This window comes from Notechis scutatus, chromosome 1 (genome assembly GCF_049901735.1).
Source record: "Notechis scutatus isolate UNSWTSFEM ecotype Mainland chromosome 1, rNotScu1.2, whole genome shotgun sequence".
In the NCBI taxonomy this organism is placed as follows: Eukaryota; Metazoa; Chordata; class Lepidosauria; order Squamata; family Elapidae; genus Notechis; species Notechis scutatus.
Window position 1 is genome coordinate 272,604,443 of NC_142009.1, and position 16,782 is coordinate 272,621,224.

The 16,782-nt window shown below is 44.4% G+C and overlaps 1 protein-coding gene across 5 annotated transcripts in view; it reads left to right on the plus strand.

The window, feature by feature from the left end:
- SUSD6 (sushi domain containing 6) overlaps positions 1-16,782 on the plus strand; it is a 67,343-nt gene that overhangs the window by 22,455 nt on the left and 28,106 nt on the right. For 4 of the 5 annotated variants that reach the window (XM_026671117.2, XM_026671119.2, XM_026671118.2 and 1 more), the window contains exon 2: positions 7,699-7,875. In XM_026671117.2, coding sequence (XP_026526902.1) covers positions 7,755-7,875 — 121 coding nt within the window. In that variant the 5' untranslated portion in view covers positions 7,699-7,754. Of the gene's footprint in view, positions 1-7,411; positions 7,435-7,698; positions 7,876-16,782 lie in introns of those variants that run through there. The other variant, XM_087951523.1, reaches the window with a different exon arrangement.

The following is a 16,782-nucleotide window of genomic DNA, read 5'->3' on the forward strand; positions in this document are numbered from 1 at the left end:
CCACTGCTTTACAGGGTTCCACAGGGCTCAGTATTCTCTCCGCTCCTGTTCAACATTTATATTAAGCCACTGGGTGAGATCATCCATCACCATGGACTTGAGGTATCACAATATGCTGATGATACTCATCTTTATGTCTCAGCCGTGGTGAGTTAAGTGTTTCTGTGTCCTCCCTCTCGTAGTGCCTGGAGACTGTTAAGGGGCTGGATGGGGAGCAATGGGTTGAAACTGAACCCTTGCAAGACCGAGTGGCTCCGGTTTTGGGGTTCGTTGGCTCAGGGAGAATTGCCACCTTTGGTCTTGGATGGGGTGGCACTACCCCAAACAGACCCTGCACATAATCTAGCGGTTTTCCTGGACTCGTGACTCCTGCTTGAAGAGCAGGTGGTGGTCATGGCCAGAAGGACGTTTGCACCACTGCGGGTTGTGCAACAGTTACGCTCTTTCCTGGACCAGTGGTCCCTATTCACAGTCACTCATGCCCTAGTCACTTCCCATCTTCGATTATTGCAACGCGCTCCACATGGGGCTGTCCTTGAAGAGTATCTGGAAGCTCTAGTTGATGCAAAATGCAGCGGCCCGCATGGTTTTGTGCAGACCCCGGTATGCACATATGTCACTTCTCCTGCAGGACCTGCATTAGTTGCCGATTTGCTTCTGGGTGCAATTCAAGGTTCTGGTTGTCACCTTTAAAGCCCTTCATGGCTTGGGACCGGGTTATCTGAGGGAATGTCTCTTGCCGGTCACATCTACCCGACCATTAGAGCGGGGAGGAGGGAATGTTGTGGGTCCCATCCCTGAGGGAGATACACCTGGTGGGACCCAGAAGAAGGGCCTTCTCCATGGTGGCTCTCTCTCTCTGGAATATCATTCCCCAGAGATTAGAATGGCCTCCACTCTAGCACTCTTTCGGAGGGCACTGAAGACCTGATTTTGCCAGCGGGCCTGGGAACCCAGAGCTGGATGGAGCCAATCAAATGGCTAGTGTGATCCGCTGTCATCTGGGCAGGGGGTGGGAGTTGGGGGGTGATTTCTTCCCCCCCCCCCCCAATTTTGTTCTGTTGTACTTTATTAATTTATTTAATTCTTTATTGTTAGTTTTTATTGTTTTTTATTTTTATTTTTTGTTTTAAATATGGTTTTACATTGTGCAAGCCGCCTCGAGTCACCATGGGCGAATAGGCAGCAATATAAATTAAATAAATAAATAAATAATGCAGAATTCTGAACAAACCTGTACTAGAATCTGATTTTCCTCCTATACAGAGTTGAGCCATTGACCAGTTGGCTTAGGTCAACTTTTTACCACCTGATTACCCTCCATTATCATATCTGTATATTATAAATTATCTATCTGTCTTTGATATACTGTGCATACTCTTATCTGTACATTAGACAATTGTCTGTGTGGTCCTAGGAGTCAAAAAATGAATTAACGGTACTTAATCAGTCAGTGAGTGTTAGACTACAACTCCCATAATGTCAGTATGATCAAGGATATATTTTACAGCCTGAACCATTACACTTTCTGCCAGAGTTCAGCAGAAAACTGCAGCTCTTCAGACATTATTCAGTACTTGGCAGAAGATTCTCAGACTCAACTTGACTGGATTAAAGAATGAAACTTCAACCCAACACATGTGTATGAGAGAGGTAGAGAGTAAGAGAGGGAGGCCTTTTCTTCCTGGGTTCTTAGTTGACAATTATTTGGCTAATTTCTTACCTAGGCTTATCTGTAGCCTACTGGTTCCCTCTCATTTCTCACAGCCTTTATATGAAACATCTCCCAACATAGAAATGCATTCCTTAACTTCAAGCTTTATATCATTAAATAATCTGTATTTAAATAAATATAGTTTATTTCAGGTATACAGTTTGACTTTTTATTATTTAAGACTATAAACCATAGCCTCTGAAAAAGCTCCACTTTTTTCTTTCTCTTCCTTTGGATGTTTTCTTTGTAGAAACATGAAATTTTATGATGTTCTCTTCATCCAAGTTAGGAAACTTGGTTTTAATGTCATTTGCAAATCAGGACAACAATAACAAATTAAAGTTGAAAAGGATAACAAGAACAATCTAATCCAGATTTCTGCAATGTGCAGATAAATCCAGGATAAGAGTATTACTTTTATTTAAGTGACATTAAGAAAGAATAAAAACAATTGGGAACTTTAGCATAATACAGCCAATAATGCTGTAATCATTTTTAGGGGAATGGAACAAAGAGGATTGATACTGAGCCACGGTGGCGCAGTGGTTAGAGTGCAGTATACTGCAGGCTACTTCTATCTGCCTGCAATTTGGTAGTTCAAATCTCACCAGGCTCAGGGTTGACTCAGCCCATCCTTCCATCCTTCCGAGGTGGATAAAATGAGGACCCAGATTGTTGGGGACAATATGCTGACACTGTAAACCGCTTAGAGAGGACTGTAAAGCACTATAAAGTGGTATATAAGTCTTATTGCTATTGCTATTGTGACTATGACCTTGCCCCCAGGACAATATTTTATCAGGGATGAATGTCTGAACTCAATTACAGACTCATATTCTTGACGTGTATGAGTCAAAGGTGCACTTGACAATACATCTATTTTTTGGTAACTGTTCATTGATGAAAGTACTTCAGTACTTACGATAAACAGGTCTCCTTGACCAAATCAATTATCCTTCCTAAAAATGTAGCAGTCAAAGTATTTCTGTCTCTATATCTGAAAATATTTCTGAAAGTGTGATTTACTGAGAAGAAATGTGACTTGAAATAAAAAGCTCACATCATTACTAAATTCACTCTTCCGGAGGTGAAGTTTAAATGATCTTGTCATTGGATTGAAGAATATTATTGGCACCTTGTAGATAGGAATCCCAACTGTTCCATCTATCAGAATGTCATTTAAATATGCTAAGTCCACATTCAAATCAAAGTCAATAAATATATGTGCAATACTACATCTTTCCTCAATTAAATATTGATCAAGTTCATTTCTCAGTTCAAAAACATATTTCAAAATATTTCCCTAAGACTGCCATCTTAATTCAAATAAAATATTCATGAAATATGTTCAGCACTCAGGCTTGATTTTTATATAATTCACAGTATAATTGTTTGTAGAATGATTTCCAATGCTGAACTTAAATCTGAAGAAAGAGCTTGCTTATGAATCATATATTCTCCTCGACGCTGCTGCGAGAGCCCAGGATGGGTTAGACTCCTCCTGATGACATCATAAAGTTGAGTCTGTCTAATATAAAAGGGGCAGCCTGTGGGAGTCTCCCCAGCTTTGACTCAGCTCCTTTCTATGACAATTGAGCTAGTGTCTCTGAAAGCAGTTTAGTTAGCAAAGCAAAGTCGGACAAGTGATTTAAGCTCATTGGCACAGCTCCCAGGGGCCCAGTCCAGAGCGGGGCTCTGCTCTCCTGCAATGCCGAGGACTCAACATTTCAGTCCACAGGGAGGCTGTAAGTAAGGAAGAAGCCGTCGGCCCTCCCCTGAAGCTCTCCCTCTGCGAATTTGGCCACCGCAATCGCAAAGTTCGGATCGGCGATAACCGCGCCCCACAGCTGATTGCAAAAACAGTTTTCTTCTTATTGCCGATTTCACTGCTCAGGGCTTTTTCCAGCCTAGGGAGCGAGGACCAGCCATTATAGGCTGGAGAATGTGCAAGGGGCCATTTTAAAACTTCTCGATGCACGTGGCAGGTGGCCATTTTAGGTGGCCACATTTACCAACGGCCTGCACCTATCCACTGAAGGACCCAATTAAGGCCCCTACATAGGCAGCACATAGCGGGAGTCGCTCCCAGCACCTCTTGTGCTTGCTTATATCAACTATGGATCAAGACAGGATCCAGGCAGAGATTTTCATGCAGCACTAGGAAATTTTTGGCATATTAAAGTTTAAAGGTCCTTTGTGACAGCCTGATACAGCCAATGTTCTGTCTGTATAACTTAGTATATAACTTAGCTATGGCAATGCAATTCTCCCGTCGACTCCCCAAGAAGAGGCGTATCAGGTAAGACCAACGCCCCATCTCTCAGAAAATTCTATCAACATTTCTTTTTTCTTTTTTCTTTTAAGGAACCTTCAGTTTAAATTATTCTTGTTATTTCTTCACAGAAGAGAAGTCCTTATTTATTGTATCTTCAATAACCAATCTAGCACATGTTATTAAGTGAACATCCTTGGGTGCGCTTTGTTATTTCATCTATCTGCATGGGAAATAGTTGGTTGCTTATCTTTCCAATTGATCATTAAGATCCTCTATTATCTTTGTGACTCAGCAGGAAATAGTGTCATGAAATAAAATGACACTCAAAAGTTGTTTTTCACCAGATACGTACAACATAGCTTTAATGATATCAATACTTGTTGGTTGGATTTTTGCAGTACATGATTTTATATGCAACTTGATAAATAGCAAGAAGTGGTTTTGAAATGGTGCGTTTAACATTTAACTAGACACAAATTTTGTTTCTTCATTTCATCTCTTCTCTTCTTGGAACGAAGAACAAAACACCACAATCTTATGAGGTTTGTTATCTAAGTTTCATGATTTGTTTCTAGAGGTTGATTTATCATGCTTGACGTCAGATTCCAACTTCATAGAATTTTCTGATAAATACCACAAAATGTCCTTCCACAGTAACAAGGACGCTTGTTAATCCAAAAACACATATAATTCTCATCGTATTTTCTTGACTTGTTTAGTTTTATTAATACTTCTGGTTGCTTGATTATATTCAGGTTTTCTTCTATGCCCTAACCCTTTTTTCTTCATTTTTAAAAGTTAGAAATCTAAAATAATGAATAAGGATATTGAATCTCAACGACACCATCTTTACTTCTACAGCTCTACAAAAAAAATCACTGATATGCCCCATTGGAAATCACCAACTTACAATGCTGTTATAATTGGTCGATGATTTTGATAAGTAGTTAGATGCTCGCTGTGTGTTTGTTGCTCTCTTTGCTAGATAAGTCGAGGTAAAACAAGAGGTGTTTTGATAGTGCTACTTGCTCCTTTATCCAGGCACTACGGTAAATTCTGGTTGCAATCGGGTTTTGCGAATGCACACCCAAAGCCTTGTCATGACATGCTCTACATATCCATACAGGATGTAAGGAAATTCTGGTAGCAATCCAAAGAAATTTATAACCCTTCTCAAATTTTCTTGTGATCCACAATTTGAGAAATGTTGTAATATATCAATATACTACTTCATATTACTTGTTCAGCAACCTAAAATATTCAAAACCAAGACCTTAGTGTACAGGCTCCCCCCACTTCTCTTAGAAATATTGTGGACTTATTTCTTTTTGGATTTATGAAGAATCATAGTCAATTAAATCTAAGTAATATCTATGAATTAACAAACAGCTTTCCAGACTAACCTGGTAGATTGTTGTGCTGTTTAAATTGTCCTTGAAGCGCTGGGATGCATTTCTTTTCATACCAGGCTGTTCTCATATACTTTAATTGCTTGGATGGGAATTCTCTGACTTGGTAATCTGAATTATACCCATGTGGATTATTTAGAACAGCACATGATATATTTACTTATTTTCTTTTAAAAAAGTAGATTGCATATACTGTGGCATAAAAATTCTCAAATCAGATTCACATATTCAGTACATAAAAAGAATTCTGTTGAGAAGTTTATGACACATAGTTGTGAAGCACCCATGAAAATCTATTTTTTTAGAGTTGAATCACAGGTTACATGGAAAGACTTTCAAAAGACTTGTTATTATCAATAGTTCCTTTTTTGCTTTTACGTAATCAATGTTGGGGATTATAAAAACACTGCATTTTTTTCTCCTACTGGCCAGCCAAACCCAGAGCATGAGTTCCTCCCCCGCTGTGGTTCCCATGGAATTCGGTGTATGAAAATATGTGCAAAATCATGATTTATTAGTATATGTGAAAGGGGGAAACCACATTGAGCATATTCTGAAAATGTGTCTTTAAAAGAGCTATTTAATTCTTGACCAGCATTCACAGTGGAGATGAAAGATAACATCAGTATAAAGAGGCTCTCCATTTGCTGTAGATTTCTAGCTTTCTTCCTTTGGTTGTGAAAAAAAGATCAACTCCCTGAATTCCTAGCCTTTTCTCTGCTTTCTTCCCACAGAGACAGAAATTATCTTGCTTTTCCTTGTATTCAATTATATTAGAATTATAATATAATTTTGCCTGGTTTGAATGGATCATTTGAAAATTAGCATTAACTTTTCTTCGATTTTACATTCCTCATTCTTAAAAAGAAAAAAAAAAACCTGGTGTAAGGCATCCAGAAAGTATCCATGATATCAATCACTCCGAGACATTTCTCTCCAGTTGATTTATTTAGAAACAAATCTGACATGTCAAAGGCAATTTCCCAAGTGAAATTATTTTCGTGTGTTACACAGAATCCACCTTCTCTCCTCCCACTTCTACACTTCATAAATCACGAGAACCAATTAACTGCCATTAGAACTTCTTAATACGACATATAGAATAACCTTGAACTTTTCAACTCCTCCAACTCTCTTTAAGAAAAAATGTGGCAGCTGAATTTTAAAGCTGACACCTGGATCTACAATTTAATGTCTCACAAACAAGATAAAATGACTCTTCTTTTCCCCTTGCCGAAGCTCCCTTGAGTTTAATGTCATCAGTCAAGTCTGAGTAGTGGTTGGTATCCTCTTGCTCTTACACTCCAGCAGGTCCTCAGATGGTTCCATCTTTTCTGAGGTTATCTATTTTACAATATCATTTTGTAAATTCTTTCATTTGAAAGAATACCAATGTGCATATAATAGTAATTAAGCAAGTTAATCTCTAGTTTGACCTGCCAATTTTGATTGTGAAAAGAAGTGAAGTTGTCATAAAATTATTTACGTTGTATGAAATACATGATTGGCTACCCGAAGCTCTTTACTATAGGACAGGTTTTTCTCTATTTTTGTAACTTGAAGATATGTGGACATCAACTCCCAGAATTCCTCAGCCAGAAAGTTGGCTGAGGAATTCTGGGAGTTGAAGTCCACACATTTTAAAGTTGCCGATTCAGGAAATATTGCTCTAGGGCACGACTGAATATAGAAGGTGACATATACCTTTGGCTTGCATCTAATTATCATTAGACAAGAAGAAATGATGTCACTTCCCGGGGTTTAAATAGTTTTACCCTTTTGCAATTCATGTTTGTGATGTTTTGATACTTCTTCTTGAGACTTCTTCTATCTGGCTAGCTTTTATATATAGCCATTTCAACTGTGTAGCCTATATCTGCACATTTCTTTCTCTTGAGGGCTTTGCCATCAGTCTTCTGTCTTTTTTCTAGATAGTTCATGAAGGATTTTAATGTTTTAATCCTAATTGTCTAGTTGAGTCTTTTTTTTAAAAGACGGAAACAAAACTGGTTCAGGAAAGACTTGAGACAAGACAGGTATGTGCCAATTACTTCTTTAAAACAAAAACAGTCTTCCAAGTTCCATTTGGAAAGTGCTTTGTGTACAGTCTGTCTGAGTGCTAATACAGTCAGACAATATAGTTGTTCTTTTTTATGAATTCCTAGCTGTCTTGTGTTTCTTTGAAATATTATCTTGTTGCAGGGATATATCCACTGCCATAGGTTCCAAATACTTAGATTTTTTTCTTTTCCTCACTATGGATGTTTCATCTAACCTTTATTTTTCTGTTTTTGTTGAAGGTAAAACTGGGTTCACCATCTGACTTTAAACATTAAAAACTTTTGGTGACTAAAAGATGTGCCATGGAATGGTAGGAGCAAAGAGCACCACAACGTCGCTGCTTGCCTTGATCAGTCATGGGATATTTTTTCCATTCTTTATCTTCAGTTCCTGTATGGTGGAAGGATTGGACTCATGTAAGTAATATTCTTACTATCTGTTTCGTGCATATTTTTGCCCTTCTCTCAGGGCAAGTAATTCAGGATTCTTGTAGAAAATGTTCATAAACCAAGCCAAGCTAAGCCAACATTTAAAGCAGCTATATACTTTAAGGACTATGTGGTGGTTCAGTGGTTAAAATACTGAGCTTTTCAGCTAGAAATCTGGCAGCCCAGATTCAAGATCCCGAGCTCCACGCAATTGGGTGAGCTCCCGTCCTCACCACGGCTCCTGCCAACATAGCAGTTTGAAAGCATACAAATGTAAGTAGATAAATAAATGCTATTTCAGTGGAAGCTAACTGTGCTTCATGATGTCATGTTGGCCACATGACTGCGGAAATGTCTTCAGATAGTGCTGGCTCAATGGCCTTGAAACAGATGAGCACCGCCCTCTATAATCGATAACAAGTAGCGGAGTAAAATCCACAGGTATTCCTTTACAGTTCATCTGTGTAAGTAATACCACTACGTGTGTGTGTGTGTGTGTGTGTGTGTGTGTGTGTGTGTGTGTATGATATATAAAGGAACATAAAAAATAAAATATATTTATAATGGAAATGAAATTTGGACTTTGAAGAAACAGGATAGAGTATTTTCAACTTTAGGGTTGGAGAAGATGCCTTGGACCAACGTAGATAGCCAAGAAAGAAAGTAAATGGATTATAGAATATATAATATATATACATATATACAATGTAATGTTCTCATTCAAGGCACACATGAGCAAACTTAAATTACCATATTTTGGACACATAATGTGAAAATCCTGTTTCTTTGTGAAGTCCACAATGCTGGGAAAGTTGAAAAGAGGATGACCAGCAGCAGGGTAGGTGGACTTGATTAGAGCAGTGATAGGTACAGCATTGGAAGATTTGAACCACCTCATTGATGAGAGATCATCCTGGAAAGATCCATCTGTGTGGCCAACTGACAATTGTCACTGATTCAAGGGGTTGAAATGCTTTAAATTAATTACAATATCTACAATCAAGATTATCCCTTCAAAATAGTATTGATAATAGTCACTCAACCTGAAGACTCATTCAAGCGATCATCAATATAGTTTTCATATTCCTCCTGTCCATACTCTTCATATAAACCTTCCCTGGAAAAACGGTAAACTGGTCTGGGGGCGGGATTTCCTTTTGAGAAAGAAACTTGGTTTTAGGGCACTGAACTTGGCACTGGCACTGAGTGTTGTATGGAATAGAGCCTGTTGGCAATTAGTTGAGGTTCAGAAAGAAAATGAAAATTCCATGTATATGGACAGCAAAGGTAACCTACAGCAAGAAATGGGCTCTATAATCTAACAGATGAATCAAATTTTGAGTGCCATATAAATATCAATTTTGTTAGTTTTCTTGGGAAAAAATGCTGTTTTCTTATATAACAATTTATTCTTGTACATTTCACAGTGAAAGCTATTGAATGTGTGAGAGTGGTACGTTAGATGATAGATGGGTAATTTATTTAATAATATCCTGGTTTTATTTATGTTTCAAATCCTCTTAGGTGAGAATAGTTCAGATACAAACACGAGATCAGGGTGGAACTAGTTAGTATGGATGAGAACTCACAAGTAAATCCCAGGACTATAAAATAAACTGAGTATTCAGGAAAAGCTGCTGGAAATAGACAATGGCAAATGACACGGCTTTTGTTACAAAAAAAAGGCTATTTGGAGGTACTCATGAAATTTCAAGGAATTAAGGTCAACTCAAATGGGAGATTATTTTAGAGACAAGGCTTTGATGAGCTACTTCAGATGAATTTTAATTCTAGAATTAAAAAATGCAAGAGCTTTTTGGTAGCTCCTTATTTTGATGCACTCAGACTTATGAAGAATCCTACCAAAGACTCATTGATTGAAGCACATATTTGGTGGCATAAGAAGTTTGGGAATTTTGGGCATACTTCTCCTTGACTTGTGCAAAGTTCCAGCTTGATTGGAACCCTCCCTATTTATCCAACATGAACATTTTAACATTAGAAGCAGGATGGAAATGATGCTTGGCAAGAGTGTTCTCTTAGGTTTATGAAATGGTATATCTGTTGTACTTGCATTCAGAGATTGGGGCGTTGGTCCTTACCTGATACGCCCCTTCTAGGCGAGCCGCGAGGAGCATCCAGACTGTGGGATGTGCTTCTGAGTCCTCTTCTTTCAGGCTGAGCTTTAGACGAGGAAACGCTCCGCCCCTCCCACGTGGCATCGCGCAGCGTCTCCCCAGTTTTTTGCGATAACGAGAAGAGAAGTTATTAATCCTATCTAATCAACTATTGGCTCCTTGGCTGAAAACAGGAGTCCCCACCAGACGGAGATGCTAGGGTGGGGCTGGATGCTCCTCGCGGCTCGCCTAGAAGGGCGTATCAGGTAAGGACCAACGCCCCATTCTCCCTCGAGCCGCTCGGAGCATCCAGACTGTGGGACATACCAAAGCTTGGCTGTCCTATGGGTGGGACTCCGTCTGGCCCGAAGGCCCCTCCGGATCATTGATAACCCTCTGTAAGACCCGCCGGCCAAAGGAGGCCTCAGCTGAGGCATACGTATCGATCTTGTAATGCCTGATAAACGGGGACGGAGAGGCCCAGGTGGCTGCCCTACAAATGTCAGCAATGGGGGCTTGTGTGGCCCAGGCCGCGAAGTGGCTGCACTCCTGGTGGAATGGGCAGTTATTCCACCGGTGCCGGCAGAGAATGGGAAAGGTAACACCTGGCGATGGTCGCCCTGATCCAGCGGCTGATAGTGGAAGGAGAAACCTTGAGCCCTAGTGTCTTGGGTTGAAAGGACAGGAAAAGAGATTCCGACCTTCGTAAGGACTGAGTGCGCTTAATATATATACGCAAGGCCCGTCTAACATCTAGGGTGTGCCAAAGAACCTCCCTGTTCCCGGAGGGTCTAGGGCAAAAATTTGGTAGAACCAGTTCCTGAGATCTATGGAAGGGCGAGTTAACTTTGGGTAGGAAAGTGGGGTCAGGCCGCAGGACGACCCGGTCTGCATGGAACACACATAGATCGCTCCTGACTGACAGAGCTGCTAATTCCGACACTCGACGAGCAGAAGTGATGGCTACTAGAAAAACTACCTTAAAGGTGAGGAACTGAAGAGATGACTCCCTCAAAGGCTCAAACGGAGAACGTGTAAGAGAAACTAGGACCTTGTTGAGGTCCCATGTGGAAACCTGTGAACAGTGGGAGGGCACAGGTTGGTGGCACCCCTAAGGAAGGATCTAACCCGGGGGTGATGGGAAAGGGAGCCGTAGTTATCACAGGAGACCACTGTTGAGAGGGCAGAGACTTGTCGTCTCAGGGTGTTAGGTGCAAGCCCCTTGCGAAGGCCTTCCTGAAGAAATTCCAGAATCTGAGCCACGGAAGGAGAGAGAGGGTCAACCTGGGACCCACTACACCACTTGCAGAACCCCTTCCAAGTGGCATCATAAATTCGTGTAGTGGAGGGTCGCCTGGCGGCCAAAATAGTGTCGATGACATGGCTTGATAGGTTCTCGCTAGTCAGACGGATCCGCTCAACTTCCAGACGGCTAACTGTAGCCATTGAGGCTCCGGATGTAGAAGGGGCCCCTGAGAGAGGGAGACCCTGTCCGGGGGATCCGCCATGGGGGCGCTACCGATAGGTTGCGGAGGTCCGCAAACCACGGTCGCCTGGGCCAATAGGGAGCCACCAGGAGAAGGTCTGCCCTCTCCTGAATGAGCTTCTGAATGACTCTGGGCACTAGCGGGAGCGGAGGGAAGGCATATAGGAGCCCTGGGGGCCATGGGCAGCGCAGAGCATTGTGGTTCTCCGCCCCGTGAGACGGATACCGGGAGAAAAACCGTGGAAGTTGTGTGTTGGATGGGGAAGCGAACAGATCCACCACTGGAAGGCCGAATATCTTGGACGCTTCCTCGAACAGGGATGGATGAAGTCGCCATTCTGCTTGGTCCACCGTGGCCCTGCTCAGCCAGTCCGCCTGGGTATTGTCTATCCCGGAGATGTGTTCGGCTTTTAGTGATAGAAGGTTGGCCTCTGCCCAGCGGCAAAGGCGCCGGCTTCCTCATCAGTTGAATTGACTGGGTGCCCCCTTGCCTGTTGATATGGGCCTTGGCCGTGACGTTGTCTGTGAGAACGAGAACATGGCGACTGCGGATCTGGGGGAAGCAGCGCAGAGCCAGATGGACGGCATGGAGCTCTAGCCAGTTGATGCTGCATCTTTGTTCGGTCGGCGACCATTTGCCTTGCGCCGAGAGTGAGTTGAGATGAGCGCCCCAACCGGATAGACTTGCGTCGGTAGTGACGGTGAGTCTTTGAGGCTCCGCAAAGAGGTGGCCTCTGTTGATGGCGGGATTGGTCCACCAGAGAAGAGACGTGAGGACCTTTGGAGGGACCTTGACTCTGATCTTCGAGTTGCTTCTTCCGGATCTTTGGAACGGGAGCAGGAACCACTGGAGGGGCCTGCTGTGTAAGCGGGCCCAGGGAATAATAGAGATGCATGACACCATTTTTCCCAACAATCTAGAGAGGTCAAGCAAGGCCACCCTCCTAGAACGTCTAATTTGTTTGACCAGGGTTTGAATGCTAAGAAACCTCTCTGGGGAGAGAAAACTCTCTCTGAGACCGAATCAATTATGGCACCCAGGTGGTTGATTCGGGTGGAAGGGGTAAGTTGGCTCTTTGCCAATTGACTAGAAACCCGTGTGCCCGTAGGGCGGAAAGGGTGACCCTGGTATCCCTGACTGCCTGGGACTTGGACGGGGACAGGATAAGGATATCGTCCAAGTAGCAGTGGAGGCGGACGGGAATGCTCCTGAGGTGGGCCGCCAGGGCCGCCAGGACCTTGGTGAAGGTCCTGGGGGCCGAGGCCAGCCCAAAGGGTAGGGCCACGTATTGATAGTGAAGGCCATTATAACAGAACCTAAGGAATTTGTGATGAGAGGGCCTGATAGGAATATGAAGGTATGCCTCAGAGAGATCTATGGAGGACAGCCAGTCTCCCCGCCTGGTGCCTAGGAGAATGGATTGCAAGGTGTGCATTTTGAATTTGCGCTGGATAAGGTGACGGTTGAGCCGTTTCAGGTCTAGGATGGCTCTCCAGCCCCCAGAATGTTTGGGCACGACAAAGAGATGGGAGTAAAATCCCTTTCCTCTCTGAGCCGGAGGGACAGGTTGAATGGCCTGAATATCAAGCAGGTGATGGATGGCTGCATCCATTAATGCACGTTTGGTGGGATCCCCTGAGGAGGGGATGGGAAGAAACGATCAGGGGAGTGGATTTGAACTCGAGGGCGAGACCAAACCTTATTGTGTCTCTAACCCATGCATCGGAAGTGGATTTGTCCCATTGGGCGGCGAAGTGGCTGAGGCGGCCACCAATGGGGAGGGAGAAGGAGGCTCTACCTTCTGCGGTAGGGCCTTCCTCCCGCACCCGAAAGGGTCTCTTATAACCACCCCTCGCCTGGTCCTGTCGCCTGAGTCCGTGCGATCCTGGGATCGGAAGGAAGGGGTCGGGGGAATCTGGGCGGGAAGGGGGTTGGTAGAAAGGGCGGGAAAGCTCCTCCGAAAGGGCTGAGAGCCCCTGGTCTCCGATCTTCGAAGAAGGGAAGGCAAGTACTTCCTCTTGCTGCGACCCTCGACCAGCAGGGGTTCGAGGCCGGGCCAAACAGTTTGTCTCCTGTAATAGGGGCAGTGGCCAGCTTGACCTTATTCTTTACGTCCGCCTGCCAGTGTTTGAGCCATAGCAGGCGACGAGCCGTGACGTGGGACGTGATGGCCCTGGAAGAGAATTTCACCGACTGGTAAGTGGCGTCAGCCGAGAACTCGGCTGCAGCCACTAGCTTCGCAATGTCCTGGTGCGCCCTCAGGTTGGAAGCAGGGACGTGTTCCCTGAGCTGACGTAGCCAGCGGATAGAGGACCTAGTGAAAAAGAGGCGGCGGTAGCTGACTTAATGGCCCAGGCGTCGGATAGGTGGGCCCTGCGCAGGGCCAGCTCCACCCGCTTATCCTCAGGTTTCAAGGCCTCTAGGGCCTCACTAGGTGTAGAGGAGGAAGCTAGACCCACAATAGGGTCATCGACCTCTGGAATGTTCAGGAGGCTGGACAGTGCCGAATCGAGATTAAAGAACCTCTTGTCTTGGCTAGAGGGTGTGGGAGGGGTCCCTGTGGAGGATAGTTGCTTCGCTACCAGATCTACGAATATGGGGGGACGGGATGACCTCAGCTTCAACCACTGGTTGGGTGAAAATGGAATCTTCTGGGCCCTCTGGGATGGGGGGAGGTCAGCAGGGGCCTGGGAAAGAAGGCCCGAGACATTCTTGGCCTTAAGAAGGAGGGACTTGAACATGTGAGGTTTGAAGAGCCCCCAAAGGAGGGTTGGTCAGTCGAAGTGCCCTCGTCCTCGGACATCTCCCCCTCCATGATGTCAGTCTCTAAGGGAGGTTCACTGTAGCGGGAGGAACCCATCTGGGAATCCTCCTCCTCGAAATCCCTAAAGTCCCCTTCCTCCTCAATCTGGGCCCCAACCGGAGGAGGGCTGTCCCTCTGAGAGAGTACCTGAGCAACCGGGGACCGGTTGTGGAAGGGATCTGATAGACAAGGAGTCGTGCTCGGAGACTCGAGGAGAGAAGCCTGATCTGGACATGTGCTGTAGTTCCTCTATAACACTCTGGCGGATGGCTGATTCCATCCAAGCCCTGATGTGAGGTGGCACCTCAGATGTAGAAGGTTCGTCCTGGCGCAGACCAGCAGCCGTGGGTGTAAAAGTGGCTTCGGGTGTCAGACTCATCGTAGGACCGGGGGTCGGGAGACCCTGGGGCGAACTGCGCCTAGGTAGGGAAGAAAGGCCTGGGGGGAGAGGTTGAATAGAGGTAGAGACGGTTCAGAGCGGGACTCCCTTGAACGCCTGTCGAACTCTTTTTCTAACGCTTTGTGGCGCCTTAAGGCGCCACGTTGAGAGGCCTTGGAAGGTTCCTTGTCCTTTCTAGAGCCCTTAGGTTCCTTGTCCTGCTTGCGCAAATAGTGGGACTTTGCCTTGGCCTTCAATGAAGGACGTTTAGAGGAATTGTCGTCTGCCATATTGAACAATAGAGATTAATAAGGGCGGTTGGCTCACCCAGATCAGGCCTGGATAAGGCCGGGTGAGGATGAGGCTGGCCCGCTCCCCCTTTTGAAATTTTACTTGTACAGAGATAACAGAAATATATATATATATATTTAGCTATGTAATCCTGTTTTGTTCCTTTCTGTAGTGCTTTTTATATTCTTTATATCAGCTGAATATACAGGTACTCCGATATATCCAATATCTTAAGAGAAAAATTGCTGTACCAAAAATATTATTTCTTTTTTGTTATTATTCCTTTTGTATTTGGATCAAATATAAATTCTATTATAGTTATTTCCTTGGATGTATATCTCTCAGTGCCAAATCAGTCGAATAACGCCTGAGGCCTAGAGTTGAATAGGAGGCCTCTGGCAGCCAGCCTCCAGACAACAGAAGAAAAAAACCGGAGGGGGGGGAGGCTGCAACTTCGCCCCGAAAAGGGCTGCGGGAGGCCAACAAGCACTAACCAAGACTAGCCAGGCAGTTCGATGGGCAGCTAGGCTTTAACCCTAGGCCTGGAGATTTAATTCACCGCAGCTGAATATTAAATAAAAAGAAACTTTCAGCGCCCGGCCACGAGGTGGAGCCAAAATGGCGTCCTCGAGCTGAACTGCCTGGGCGCCTTCGGGACGGAAGAAAAGGAAGGCTTGGCCGGTCAGCTCGGCGCTCCTAAAGCCCTAGGGGCGATAGCCCTCCCGGTTGGCGTTTAGGGTGGGGGGGAATCCAGCGGAGGAGCGCGTGCCACAGGCAACGCGCAGGCAGCGACACGATCTGATAAGGGGGGGGGGGCGTCGCGCTGAAGGCGCTGCGAGCCCGCAACTTCGCCCTGAGGACAGGGAAGAAATTTCCCTTGAGTCCTGACCCTTTGCGCAGGAGGAGGAAGGAAGCAAACCTTATTAGGACGGAGGATTCAATGAAACAGCCAAGGAGCTCTTTGAAACGCAGCCTGATTCTTCGAGGCTGAGCAAAAGACTGGGGAGACGCTGCGCGATGCCACGTGGGTGGGGCGGAGCGTTTCCTCGTCTAAAGCTCAGCCTGAAAGAAGAGGACTCAGAAGCACATCCCACAGTCTGGATGCTCCGAGCGGCTCGAGGGAGAATTATCCATATGTTGATGTCCATGAACAGTAAAGAAAAACTCATTCATTACATATAATTGTGGCTCCTGAAATGGTCACTATGGCATGCACAGCATCACAAACCTTATACCAGTTATTTCTGTTTCTATGGCCATGGAAAATAATTCTTGGCCATCTTCCCTTTGGCTTCCCTTCATATACTCCAACCTGACAACCATGTCTACTCTCAGTCTTCTTTTCTTCAAACTGAACATTCTGCATTCCTTCAGCAGACTGTAATGGGCAGAAGAAATAAACTTGATAGGCAGGAGGAAGTGCTGCAACCAAGATAACAGTCAGATAAAAGAAATCTGAGTCTGGGGCAGAAAGGTATTGTGAGAAAGCATCTCAGACTGAGGTCTCTTTAGTTTTCAGGAAGATAACGGGAAGGAGGAGAGAAGCATATTCACATTCTTATTATTACCTTTAGTGTCAGAATACAGCATGTGTACAATGAGATTGGCTGAGCCTGCCTTCGTGCACCCCACCACCACCAACACAACTCACAGTGAGGACAGACACCCAGTCCCAATCTTATGTGATGTTGTCGCACAATGCGGCTACCCTGCAAGTCTTTTTTGCTTAACTAATATTACTGCTTAACTAATATTAATCTTAACTAATATTAAGATTCATAACTTTGATTTCCTAGTTTGGTCTACCTTGAAAGGCTG